General features: G+C 49.3%; 1 protein-coding gene across 24 annotated transcripts in view; it reads left to right on the forward strand.

Moving 5' to 3' along the window:
• The first annotated feature begins 41 nt into the window (after positions 1-41).
• Positions 42-12886, forward strand: part of ZNF532 (zinc finger protein 532) — a 108989-nt gene continuing 96144 nt past the window's right edge. For 5 of the 24 annotated variants that reach the window (XM_027118648.1, XM_027118650.1, XM_027118651.1 and 2 more), the window contains exons 1-2: positions 385-1997; positions 2082-2191. Coding sequence is in view for 4 of the 24 variants with exons in the window: in XM_027118644.1 (XP_026974445.1) it covers positions 1969-1997; positions 2124-2191 (97 nt within the window). In the remaining 20 variants the exon portion in view is untranslated. Of the gene's footprint in view, positions 323-380; positions 1998-2081; positions 2192-12886 lie in introns of those variants that run through there. The other 19 variants (XM_027118652.1, XM_027118653.1, XM_027118654.1 and 16 more) reach the window with 12 other exon arrangements.

The following is a 12886-nucleotide window of genomic DNA, read 5'->3' on the forward strand; positions in this document are numbered from 1 at the left end:
CCCGGGCGTCTGGGCCGCAGCTCGGATGACCTTTGTTCAGCGCGGCGGCGGCGGCGGCTGCATCGGCAGCATCGGCGGCGGCACCGGCGGCGAGGCCCCTCCGCCGCACACGCACACCTCGACCCCGGCAGCGGGAATGCGGCTGACACGCCCGTAACATGGAAGCCGCCGCCGCCGCCGCCGCCGCCGCCGCCTCTACGACGACAGCAGCAGCAGCTACAGCAGCAGCAGCCGCCGGCGGCGCCGCGCTGAACAAAGGTCATCCGAGCTGCGGCCCAGACGCCCGGGCTTGACCGCTGCGAAGGCCAACCCCGGGCAGGGGGTGGGTGTGCGCCCGGGACGCGGGGGGCGGCGAGGGGGCGGCCGGGCCGAGCGAGGGGTGCAGGGCCGCGGAGGAAGCGGCGCGGGCGGGCTCCGGCGAGGGGCGGGGGCGCGGGCCCCTCGTGCCCGGCCCTGCGGTCGGGGCCGGCGCGTGAGGCTCCGGCCCCTGGGCCTGACGGCCGCGGCCTGTCCCACCCTGGCCTTGGGGCCGGCCGGCCTTCGCGCCCCGCCGGCCTCCTTGGGGGGGCCGAGGACCAGCCGGTCTGGCTAGGCCCCGCAGGTTCCGAGAGGGGGGCCACGTGAGCGCCGCCGCTCGCCTCCTCCCCCCTCCGGCGCTGGCGCTGCGCAGCGGATTTTTTAAAAGGCCTCTGTGCCCCTCTGTCCCACTGGCCCCGAGTCCGCCTCCCCCCCCCCCCCCCCCCCCCCCGGGCAGCCCTAGACTTCTTGCCCGAGGTGAAGGGATTTGGACTACTCCCCCCAGGTGCTTGAAAGAAGAGAAGGTCGGAGGAGGAGGAGGAGACTGGGGGGCTGCTGGTGGTGGTGACAGGGCTGCGAGAGAGAGGAGAGGAACGGGAGGAGGGGGCTGGGTGGGGGGGTGACAGGCAGAGAGGAGCCTGGTCAACAAGCCCGCAGCACTCTGCTAGGAGGCCGAGGCCGGCCCCTGCCGCCGACGCAGCCAGGGTGAGCAGACACACATAGATTGCTTTCCTGGGGGCTCTTTGTCAGCCACCAACCCAGAGCACACACACTGACACACACGTACACAAAGATCTGAGCCAGGTTGTGGGAGGTAAGTGGGGGAAGGAGAAGGAGGGGCAGCAGTGTCTGCGGTGGGCTTTGGGGTGGACGGGAGGGGGGATGGGCCCGAGGGGCTCTGGGGTGCTCGTGAGGGGAGCCCTTCCAGGGCTGTGTGCTTGTGCGCCGGTGGAGGGGACCCACGATGACCTTCCCGTCCTCACCAAGACCTAAGAGGGAGCAGCCACCCCCAGCGAGATCCTCCCTGTGCTGATGATTTTCAGGGACTTGTTGGCAACTCAGCGAGGGTTGCCATAGCTTTTTTATGTAGGGTGACCAGAACCGGTTGAAACTGGTTTGAGGCAGATCAGCTCCTGAGCACAATGCAGTCACTGAGCTACTACAGTGGGATAGCAGCTTCCTCCCTTCATGGCAGCCAAAAGCAGAGGAGCTTGCAGGAAGGGACCATCCCAACACAGTATGTGAATGCACACTTAGACACCACACAGCACTGGTACGTGACTAATGGAGCCCTAGAAGAGTCTGTGTAGAGAAGATGGGGGAAAATGTGCAGGTTTGCAAGGTCTGAGATTACTTGGGCTTTTCCTGCCTTTTTCTTTTGCTTAAGGGATGGACAAGGAGCTGAGATTTATGACCCTTATTAAAGAAAAAAATGTGCCTTGCTAGGGTGGGGACACTTGGTTTCTGCAGGCTCGCTCTCTCTCTCTCTCTCTCTCTCTCTCACTCTCTCTCTCTCTCCTCTATATTTTTAACAAAACAAAACCAAAATGAACTGATGGATTTGTAATAATAGTTTGTTGCTGGAGAATGCTACTTTGCATGTTTTTTTCTCTTGCAGGGTATGTTCTGTTTTGTGCTTTTCCTTTTAGAAGCTACTAAAGGGTTTTGGGGATGCTTCTGACTATTATGAAGGCCAAAAGGTAACAATATTGTTCTAGGAAATGAGCATAAATGCGTTCCAGTGATGCTGTAAGGCATACATGCTGTCTTTTTTTTCCTTGTAGGCCTGTTGACTGGGGCTGCTTTTAACCCTTTCATATTTGCAGAGAATGCAACCGTGTGACAGTAACTGAACATTGGTCCAAAGTCTTTCCAAAAGGTCAAGGTTCACAAGGTGAGATATGATAATTTTGAGCATGAATTTAAGTATTTATTTGAAGATCCGTTCAGACACAGATTGACAGTGCATTGGTACCCTGGAGATAATATTGGGTGGAGAGTGGAGAAGAAATACTCTTGACGTTTAGCCAAGTTTAATGGGATTAGGGTGACTTTATGATAGTGTTGCTATCAAGGCGAAATCAGAATGACTTCATTAAATCGCATGTGGCTGGTCATTTATAAGAGGCAGGCCTGGAAAGAAGCAAGTTGAAGAGAATGGTAGGCGTCAGGGCCTTGTGGGGAATGCACTGTTTTGCATAAGACTAAAGCAGTACACATGGGGCATTTTCCCCGATGATTACAGGGAAATGGAAGGACTTTGTCAAATCCAGGCAGCCTAGCCACCTTTTTGGGATCTGAGGAGTCTGCAGGTAGATTTGCCTTTTGTTCATTCATCACCTTTCTTTTTACCTTGCTCTGTGTGTTAACCTGAAAGGCTTTTCACTCTGAGTCAAGTGGTGGAATGGCTTTTATTGATTTGGGCGGGGGTGGGGTGTTGACGGTGAGTTTGCCATTGGATTATTTGTGGCATACGTTTTAATATGGAATACTTAATGCAATGCCAGGAGAAGACTGGGTAGTCTGGCTTCCTCTGTGCAAAGATGCCTGTTAACTCAGAGCTTTACAGCAGCGGATGGTAGAAAATGTCTAGGGCCTTAAAGGATGACAGTTTGCTTTGAGCTGGCATTTTTTATGCATCCTCCAAAACCAAAAGAGGTTTTAGAGGAGAAGAGAGAAGCAGCAGTGATCAGTGGTAGCAAAGTAAAGAACAAAGGCAGTGAGACCTCACAGGGGAATAAGAAACATTTCGCCTTGGGGTTCCTTGTGAAAAGAACTGCAACTTCCCCAAACAGGAAACCAGCAGTTCCAGAATCAAATCCAAGATGAACGCCAACAACGGATAGAACTAGTTCTGTCTTCTGGTTTGGTAAAAGTACAGTCAAGAGGAGCCCATAGAAGACACGATTGAAAACAAATTTCTCCCCTACTCTGTGGAGGGTATTTTGTTCCTCTTTGCATTCAGCAGAGCAGTCTTTTCAGAAGTGCCGAGGGTCTTAGAATGGGTTCTGTGCTGACAGTTGGTGGGCAGAATATCTGCAGTGAAGGGTGTCAAGTATGCAGGGGTTTTATTGTTGAAATGTTTTTCATCGGATTTCAGAGCATCCAGCGTGTGATAAAACTGGCAAAAGAGAAACAACAGGGCATGGTTAGCTCAGAATACTTTGTGTGGTATTTAATAGAGATAAATGTAATCTCGGACCGGGAGACCAGTAAATAGCTCACGTGATGGAACAAGATTCTTGACAAATCACTGTGCGAAAATTGGTTTTCAATTCTGCAACATTTTTGACTGCCAGAGGTTCTGTGTCTGAATGTGGCAGAAATCTGCTTGCAAAGCAGATCCCAATCCACGTTGCATGATATGCTGTTCCTGCTTTTCTGGTGCCAACTAAAACTCAGATGGCTAATGTGATAAACCTTAATTAGCTTAATACTACAATAAGCTGTTTTATAATTGAGTCCTTCACTCCTATCTTTAGAAAGTCAGTGATTTTTATTTACCTTTGACAGCTAACCCCTTGCAGTGACTGTTTCTTGATAGGATGTTTTAAAGCCCTTTTTGTAAGGCGTGGCGTGTCCCAGAACGTTCTGGTTTACTCTCTGTGGTTTTTAGATTTGTTACTCCCCCTCCCCCCAGAAGGCGCCTGGAAAATAGCATTTGCTTTGCACGCAGGCCCGTCTTTCCACTTTCCAGCTGCAGAGAGCCGTTGCAGGTCAGAGAGCTGGTTCTCCAGGGCTGCAATCAGGAGCCCATCTTGGCTGGAGGTTTGTCTCAGGTGGCGATCTCATGCTGGGCTCTGAGGATGTGGCAGGCCCAGGTCTCCCGGAGAGGAACAGAGTTTTCTGGGCTCGGGAATGTGAGTGCGGAGAAGCCGCAGTATCCTCTTGCCCAGAAGAGCCAGGTGGGAGTAGGGTGGCACCCACCCTTGGCGCCCTCCGGGTCCCCCCCCCCCCCATCTGTCGCCCTGTGGGCAGCCACACCTGGAGCCCGGAGCCCAGCGCCTGCTCGGGATTGCCTGGGGCAGTCTCCAAGGACGCCAGGCGGGCCGTCCCCTCTGGAGGAAGAATGCGTCGGTTTGGCTGACGAGGGTCCGCTGGAAAGAAAGTGTCACTGGGTGGTGAACCTTTGCTTGTTTTTATCATTTGCCTACTTAGCATCACTTTTTCCATGTTAAAGAACGTTGGATCCAGGGTTTTTAGAACTCTCAGCCTCCTGGTTTAGGAGAACTCTCGCTCGCCTTCTCTCTCTCTCTCTCTCTCTCTCTCTCTCTCTCTCTTTTGCTGTCTTTTCTCACAAAGAGATTCCCCACCCACCTCCCACCTTGACTCCTTTCTAAAGGAGGGTCTAGGAATGCTGCAGCCAACACGTGGATGGAATTTTCTGCTGATACCTTTGACTAGGATGAGTTAGAACTTCAGGATTTGTAGTCTCTCCCCCCTCCCCCCCGCCGCCTTTATTTCTTCCCTTGAAATGCTTTCTTGAGCTGTACTGTGGGGTACCGTCTGTCTCCCGTTGGTTGTGAATAAGCTTTCCCATATCCTTGGTGGAACTCCATTTAGCTGTTCACAGCTGGGGTGGAGGTTGCCTTCCTGTGGAGCCTCGCAAAGGTTGCCAGCACGGGGAGGGGGGAAAGACTTGGGGTTGCCCCCCACCCCGTCCCCCTAACATTCCTTCCTCATCAGTGCAATACAGTAGCAACAAAATAATAACAACAGCCACTGTTTAACGTCGAGGAAATCCACACCTTTGTGTTAATTATACAGGCAGTACCTCAGAGATCCCGTGGGTCTGGGTTCCAGACCACCGCCAGCAAGTGATGATCGCAGTAAAGCAAGTCACTTGAAGTTCTTGGTTTCTCGGTATGTATAAAATTTATGTTCACACTGTACTGTAACGTGTGCAGTAGCGTATCTAGAAAAACAACGTACGTATCTTTATTAAAAAATACTTTATTGCTGAAAAAAATGTTAACTATCACCTGACAATGCACAGTTGCCACAAACCTTGAATTTGTAAAAAAAAAAAAAGCACAGTATCTGTGAAGTGCAGTAAAGGAAAGCGCAAAGGAGGCGTGCCTGTATTTGGCGTATAATCTTTAACTATGTCATGGTTAAATAATTAACTTTTTACCCTTTTTTACTTTTAAATTTACATACAGTAAAACCCATGGTTTTATGGGTTTTGACAAGCGTGTAGTGCTGTGTATGCGCCACCACTACCCATAGGGAGTAGTTCCCTTGCCTGAAAAACTTTCCTCCTGCTGTCCCTTTGCAGTCAGACTCTTCTCTCCACTCCAGCCTCCCGGCAGCCAGCGATTTGTTCTGCCCGTATATTTGGTCTTTTCCAGAATGCCATACCAATGGCTTCTTTGACTTACAAAGTGCATTTGAAAGGCATCCATGTTGTCTTCTGTATCCATACGTGGTTCTTTTTTTTATTGCCAAGTTGTGTCGACCACTGTATGGATGTACCACGGTTTGTTTCTCTGTTCTCCCGTTGAAAGACATTAGGATTATTTCCAGTTTTTGGTGTTTGGGAATAAAGCTGCTATAAACATCTGCATACAGGTCTTTTGTCTGAACATAAGTTTTTGGTAAGGGCTTAGGAGTGGGATGGCTGGGTCATATGGTAAGTAGATAAGAATTAGAAGTTAGGAATGAAAGTAAATTCAGCTGGTCATTCCTCACAAAAAAGATCTAGCCTTGTCAGCTGCAGTTAAGACTGCCCAAGTAAATTTTTCATAGCAAATGTTATCTGAAGACACTTGAGAGATGTTCATGATAATAGACCACTCACTAACGGGATGACAGGCTTTATAACCCAGAACTAATTGGAATTAGCCGAAAGTGGAAACAAGAACCTGCCAGTGGTGAAATGGCCTTTATTCCCTTCAGCAGTTATTCCTCATCTCCTCAGAGGCATTCGGCAGGTTCCATAAAACACCAACCAATAATAGAATCAAAATTTTGGAAAGGGGTACGAAAGAGCTCCGTTGAAATCTTAGCTGCAGAAAGAACTTACCGTTAATGATAAGTTGTCTGATTTATTGACTGTCAAAATATTGGTGTTATTTTAATATTTGAAGTTATTATTCAGCTTTTGTGTCTTTTTTTTTTTTTTTCCTGCGGTACGCGGGCCTCTCACTGTTGTGGCCCCTCCCGTTGCGGAGCACAGGCTCCGGATGCATAGGCTCAGCGGCCACGGCTCACGGGCCCAGCCACTCCGCGGCATGTGGGATCTTCCTGGACCGGGGCACAAACCCGTGTCCCCTGCATCGGCAGGCAGACTCTCAACCGCTGCGCCACCAGGGAAGCCCTGTGTCTTTTAAAGAAGTGAAAGTATTTAAGCAACATCAGAGCACTGAAGTAGGGAGATTTTGGAAGCAGCTTGGTTTTTTTTAGAGGATAAAGCAGTGTTCAGGATCAGGAGAGGTTATGGTGACGTGTGGAGGGAGAGGAGCTCGAGAAGTGGGAATCATTGTTAATTTGGGGATTATTTCATCCATTTAGCAGATACTGCGTGTTTACTAAGCACCGGACGTTGTGCTAGGCACTGGGAGGACCGAGGGAAAAGGAATCCAGAGAGGAAAACCTAGTGGGAAGTAGCCTACAGATGCTATGATAGGAATGTGAATAGGCCACCTAGTGCCAAGCATGGAGGGAGGAGCCCTGGAAGAGGTGGCTGCTGAGCACAACCAGTAAGAGTATGTAAGGCAGGCAGAGACTTGGGGGAAGAGCATGAGAGCCCGATGGAGTGGCGTGTGGAAAGGCCCTGGGAGAGCTTGGTGTCGCAGGTGGGGATGGGAGAGTAGGAGGAAGCTACGAGGCTGACAAGGGCCAGGCTTCTGAAGTTCATTTTATATCGTCCATTCCAGCGTGGGCTTCCCTGTGTAGACAGCAGAGGCAGAAAGACTCTTCATGACAGAGGTCCTGGGCCAGCACCACGAGGATGGAATGAGGACTGAGGACTTCTCTGGCTGGAGGCAGGGAGGTCAGAGGGGAGGCCCCACCCCAGCAGTGCAGGAGAAAGGAGGAGGGCTCCCTCTGAGGCGTTGGCGTGGGGAGGGAGTGGTAGGTGGCTACTGCATCAGGTGCAGGTGTGTGTGTGCTGGGCCCCGACTGGATATGCAGCGTGATGGAGGGGTAGGGGCAGAGGCAGCTCTCTGAGGTTACCTGCCGCCACGGGTTACTTGTGTCTCTCAGATACTGAACTCAGGAGGCAGAAAAGATTTGGGAGGTGGAGGTGTTGATACAGTGAGTTCAGGTTTGGGTTGTGTTGCCTGCCCGCGGGGTGTCCTTTGCCTCCCAGATCTGTTTGAGCTGGAGGTCTAGACTGGCAGCAACTAATACAGAACAGAGATGATAGAAGAAAGGTATGAAAAGGTTTGAGTTTGGGCTCCCATAAGATAATGGTTTCTATAGTAAAAAGCATAAATGAAGGGGAGGTAGGGGCTGAAGAACTTGAGAAGCATGCTTCAGAAAGTTGGAGGGCAGGACATTTCCAGAAAGGCAGACCACGTGTTAGTAGCTGACACCTGCAGGCAGCACAGTCCGTTGTGGTGGCCTTTCCCTGCATTTAATAGCAAGACGATGAGGTGAGCTGTATGCTGTTATCCCCATGGTGCAGGTTGGGAAACTCAGGCCAGGATCCTGGCCAAGGTGTGCCAGCTCAGAAATGGTGGTGGCCACCTAGAGGGGTGGGATAGGGAGGGTGGGAGGGAGATGCAAGAGGGAGGGGATATGGGGACATATGTATATGTGTAGCTGATTCACTTTGTTATACAGCAGAAACTGACACACCATTGTAAAGCAATTATATTCCAATAAAGATGTTTAAAAAAAGAAAAAAGAAATGGTGGTGGAGGGAGAATTTGAAGCATGTCCCTCGTCACTGGGCTCTTCTGCCTTGGGGACAAGGGGAAACCATGGAAAGTGCTTGGGGGGAGGAGGCTGGAGAGACACAAGTAGCTGGTAAACAGCAAAGGCACCAAAGACTCTTGCGTTGGGAGTGGCCGTTAAGGACGGTGAGTGTGTCATGGAGAAGCGGGAGGCACAGTCGCGGGCCTTTGTAATTAGGCAGGTTTTCCTGGCCTTAGTCGTCACGGAGAGGGGAGAATCTGTATCTACACCCAAGACGGACAGTGCTAGGAATAACCTGTTGGAAAGACTTAATTAAATGTTTTTTTCTGGGTACTAGGGTGAGGTACAAATTGGGAGAAGGAACCAAGAGGTGTTTTTGTTTTATCTATTCTTTGAAAAGGATAAGAAAATCAAAGGAAACTGAAAGTGGTGTTGTGAAAAATCTTTTGTTCTAACACAGAAACATAGTTTAAAGAATTCTTTGAATCATCTGCTATAGACAGGAAGTTCTAAATTCTGCCTGTTTTAGAATGAGGGGGGAGAGAAAATTCTACTTAATCGAAATCTGGAGACTGAAATAAGTAATTTTTAGATGAACTCAGAGTGGCCTTCTTAGCTGTCCCAAGTATTCCCCACCAAGTATCCTCTAGTTGATGGTCGTTAGGGCCCCCAAATGCAGGTTTTGTTTTCAGTCAGATATTACTACAACTGTACATAATTAGAGATTCTGAGCATCTTGAAGGATTCATAGAGACCTAAAGGTAAAGTCAAGGTGGTGTGGTTCTTGAATGTCTGTCTTCTCAAGTCAGTCTTACCTTCTAGGGAACCAAACTCCTGCTGACTCATGGGTCTGGTAATGGGTATTGATTTTGATAATTTTCTTCTGTGAGGAATAAATTCTTTAGGTATCTGAGCAGTAAGAATTTTTGAAAAACTTCTAGGTTAGAAAATTTCTAGCTCTGTGTTAAAAAAAATCACAAAACTGGAAATACATTAAATATTTACAGTTATCTCCTTATTTTCTATAGTGAGCCTAAATCGGTAGTAGTGCCGGCCGGGGCCGGGGGAGGGGTGGTTCAGCAGGTAGTTAATATCAATAGCACATTTGGAACTAGAACCCAGCACTCTAGACCTCCTGGTCTAAGACTGTTGCCATCATTCCTTTCTCTCTGCCTTCCAGAATTTCTCATATGTGTTTTGATGGTATACGTAGGCCAGCTCATACCTACAGTCCTTACATCCTGTGAACCTGAGAGCTTGAGTGACTCAAATGAAGCCCTCATACAGGTACTCATTGATAAGCTGGTTCTTAACGGTTTTGCTGATTTAACATAGCAAGAGTGGGGAAGGTAGTTTGAGGTCTCTAGCTTGAGAAGTGATTATGGCTAGTGTTCTACTTAAATTGGGGTGGAAAGGCCATGGAGATTTTCAGTTGCCTTTGGTCAGCTCTCAGTGATAGATACCTGTCTGCCCAGCCCTCAATGATATAAACCTGTGTTCTGCCCCTGGCTAGCCGTGAGACCTCAAGCAAGTTACTTAAATTCTCAGCCATACTTTTCTTGAGGGTTGTTTTGAAGATTAAATGCATATGAAGTGCTTAGGGAAGTGGCTGGTGCGCGATGAGACCTCCCTAAAATCTTAGCTATCGTGTTCCTGAGGCTTCCTGTTATAGGGGAAGGGCCTTAGGCCGGACATTTTCTGTCTTGGAAGGTAGTGTTTCTCCTGTTCTTTTACCTCCTTTATCAGTAGCGATTTTTGTTTTTGGAGGGTGGGGCGTGAAAACTTACACAGTGAGTGTCTCCGGCCTTGCCTTTAGGTTTTCAGTTACAGCTGCCCTATATCTGGTGGAAGTGGGTGAAATCTAGGTGAGAGGACTTGTTCCTACTTGGCTGCACTTCCTTTTGTAGCTGGAAAATCTTGGACAAATTTCGTAGTTGTAATCTTACAACTGTCTTTGCTCCCAGAAAAATTCAGCCCAGTCGACGAGTGGCTAGAGTCTGGGTTGTCCGTCTACTGGTGTAATTTATGTCAACCAGAGTTTAAAAACAAGCCAAATTGGATCGTGACTATATGGCAGGTAGCTCAAGCCTCTGTTCCGTCCCTCTCCTGCGCATGTTCGCTCGCAGGGACCAGATAGTTGTGTCTTGCACACTGGGATTTGGAGGTGATGGAAGATTGAGTGGAGAAGGGATCCCCGGGACCTTTCTGTCCAGGACTGCCCTGTCCAGTGCGGCAGGCACCAGCCTCACATGGCTTTTGAGCACTTGTAACGTGGCTAGTCCTCGTTGAGATGGGCTGTAAGCATAAAGTATACACCAGGTTTTGAAGACCTATACAAAAAAAGAATGTAAAATGTCTCACTAATAGTATATGTTGAAAGGACATTTTGGTTGAATAAAATTTATTATTAAAACTTACTTCACAACATTCCCTCCCTTCTATTCTTTTAAAAATAGGAATAGAAAATTTAAAACCATGTATTTGGTTTTCATTCTATTTCTGTCGGACAGTGTTGGTCTGGATAACTAAATAAATTTAACAGTGAAACTCCACTGGTGCCCTGCAGTGTTCATATTTATTGATGTTGAGTCCCTCTTTTGGTTGAAAAAGATAGTGTAAGAACTACGTTAGGGTCTCCTTGTTAGAGAAACTCATTCTCCCCTAGTTTGGGCTCCCTTTCTCTCCCAGATATTCCTAATTCATCCCCGGGTTATGGGGTTTAAACATGCGTGCCGGTTGGTGTCTGCTTCTGAATGGAAAGGGAACTAGCATTTACTGCAAGTTTACTGGGTGCTAGATGCTTTACACTGACTGTCGCCTGAAAGGTAGGATATCCCCAGGGAGACTTAAAGAGAGGCTAAGTGACCAGGGGTGGCACCACTAGTGAGAGACTGAGCCTAGACTTGGACCAGGGTCTGGCTGGCTCTGGAGTTCTTCCCTGCTTCTTGCTGCCTCTCCCTACCTGCCGCTGCTGTCCTGTACCTGCGGCCCACAGTCCCATGTCCTTCCTGGGTGCCCTTGTTATCCAGATGGGACTTCTCGCACTTTAATTTACATACAGATCACCTGGGGGTCTTGTTAAAAGATGCAGATAATGATTCAATAGGACTGGTACGGGCCCAAGATTCTGCATTTTTGACAGGCTCCCAGGTGATGGTGATCTGCTGGCCTGTGGACCACACTGAGTAGCGGAAGTCTCCACTGTTTCCCTTGGTTTCAGACCTGCTGCCTTTGCTTCCAGAGTGATCTGATTCTCCCAGCCTTGCCTGACTGTGGGAACTCACCCTCGCTTTGCATCTGATGCCAGTGAGTGCAGTTGGGGTCAGCCCTGGTTTTCAGCCATGGACGCCCAGTCTGGCGTGAACACTGATTTCTGGGTACACGGGGTCTGACTGGATCCTCAGTTTATTCTTGTTCCCACATACCTGCGTTACTCCAGCTTTATTACCTTGAGCCCTTGGCATCTAGTCTGATGAGACAAGGTGATTTTAATATTGAGATGAGATCCAGGAGATACACGACAGGGCTCCAACCATTTCAAGTCATTGTGATGAAGACTCTCAGACCTTAAATCAACACGTAAGGGTGACTGTGCCATGTTTGGATCAGGGACTTGGGATCTGATGGGAGGTGAGGACTCGGAGCTGTTAGCCGGCCACTATTTCTGCCTCCATACCTGACAAGGAATTGGGTGACTTGTGACTTCTCCTTAGAATGGGAGTCCTAATGAGCCGCCTCCCAGGGCCGTGTTGAAGAATGGCTAATCCCCACCACCTGCTTGTCCAGCGCCTGATGAAGGCGACCACCCTGGAGTCCCTGGATCCAGATGCCTTGGGAAGGGTCACTCCGGGGCCTGGGCCAAACAAGAGATTGAGTTCTAGGAAGGAGTTTGGTTATGCGTTTGAACGATAAACTGTAGACTACGAAACTGTAGTTGGCTTGTTTCTGATGTTGGGAATGGACATTGATTAGATTAGTTGTAAGGATAAAATGGTATCTGTTCCATGAGATAGTTTGCCACCCCATCTCTCTACAAGTAAAGCCTCCCATTTCACAGAAATCCTAGTTGAGTTTTAGCTCTTACTGGACATTTGGACACAGAGTTCTATGATACATGGATCCAGCACATTGAATACGATTTATTAATTGTTGGCTAAATCCGTCAGCTCCTCGTTTCGTGCAGAATCCCTGCCTGGGGTGGTGGAGGTACGTGTCTTGGACCTGTGAGTATGTCGTCCGTGGTGTCACATTGCCGTGCGGGGAGCAGGGACAAGTCTGGGCATTCAGGACGGGCACGGCCACGGAGGCAGCCCTGGAGAAAAGGATTGGAACCGTGGATGTTAACCTGAGTTGGGGGTGAGTTCAGGATGTAGTGGCGTAGTGAGTCAGAAGCCTTACTGGAGTATGCCAGGAGTCAGCGTCAAAGACCAGGCAGATAGACGTGCAGAGAACATCACAAGGCAAAGCAAAGATGGCTGGTCCCCAGTGCAGTGAGCTAGGAAAGAACCGGGAGTGCGCAGCATGTAAGAGTCCAGGACCACAGGCACCAGGAGATGTGCACGATCTCTGTGCTCATAGGAGAGCCCCACGGGATGATTGTGGAGCGAGTTAGTGAACAGGTGAGTGAGTGAGCACAGTAGGAGATACAGTGCCCATGGTCCCTGGATAACTGAATCGGAACCAGCCTTACGAGGTGGCCTTCACTTGGGATGGTGACAACCAAGGA

This window comes from Aethalodelphis obliquidens, unplaced genomic scaffold (genome assembly GCF_003676395.1).
Source record: "Aethalodelphis obliquidens isolate GAN/ISIS:26980383/991018 unplaced genomic scaffold, ASM367639v1 scaffold19, whole genome shotgun sequence".
NCBI classification, from domain to species: domain Eukaryota; kingdom Metazoa; phylum Chordata; class Mammalia; order Artiodactyla; family Delphinidae; genus Aethalodelphis; species Aethalodelphis obliquidens.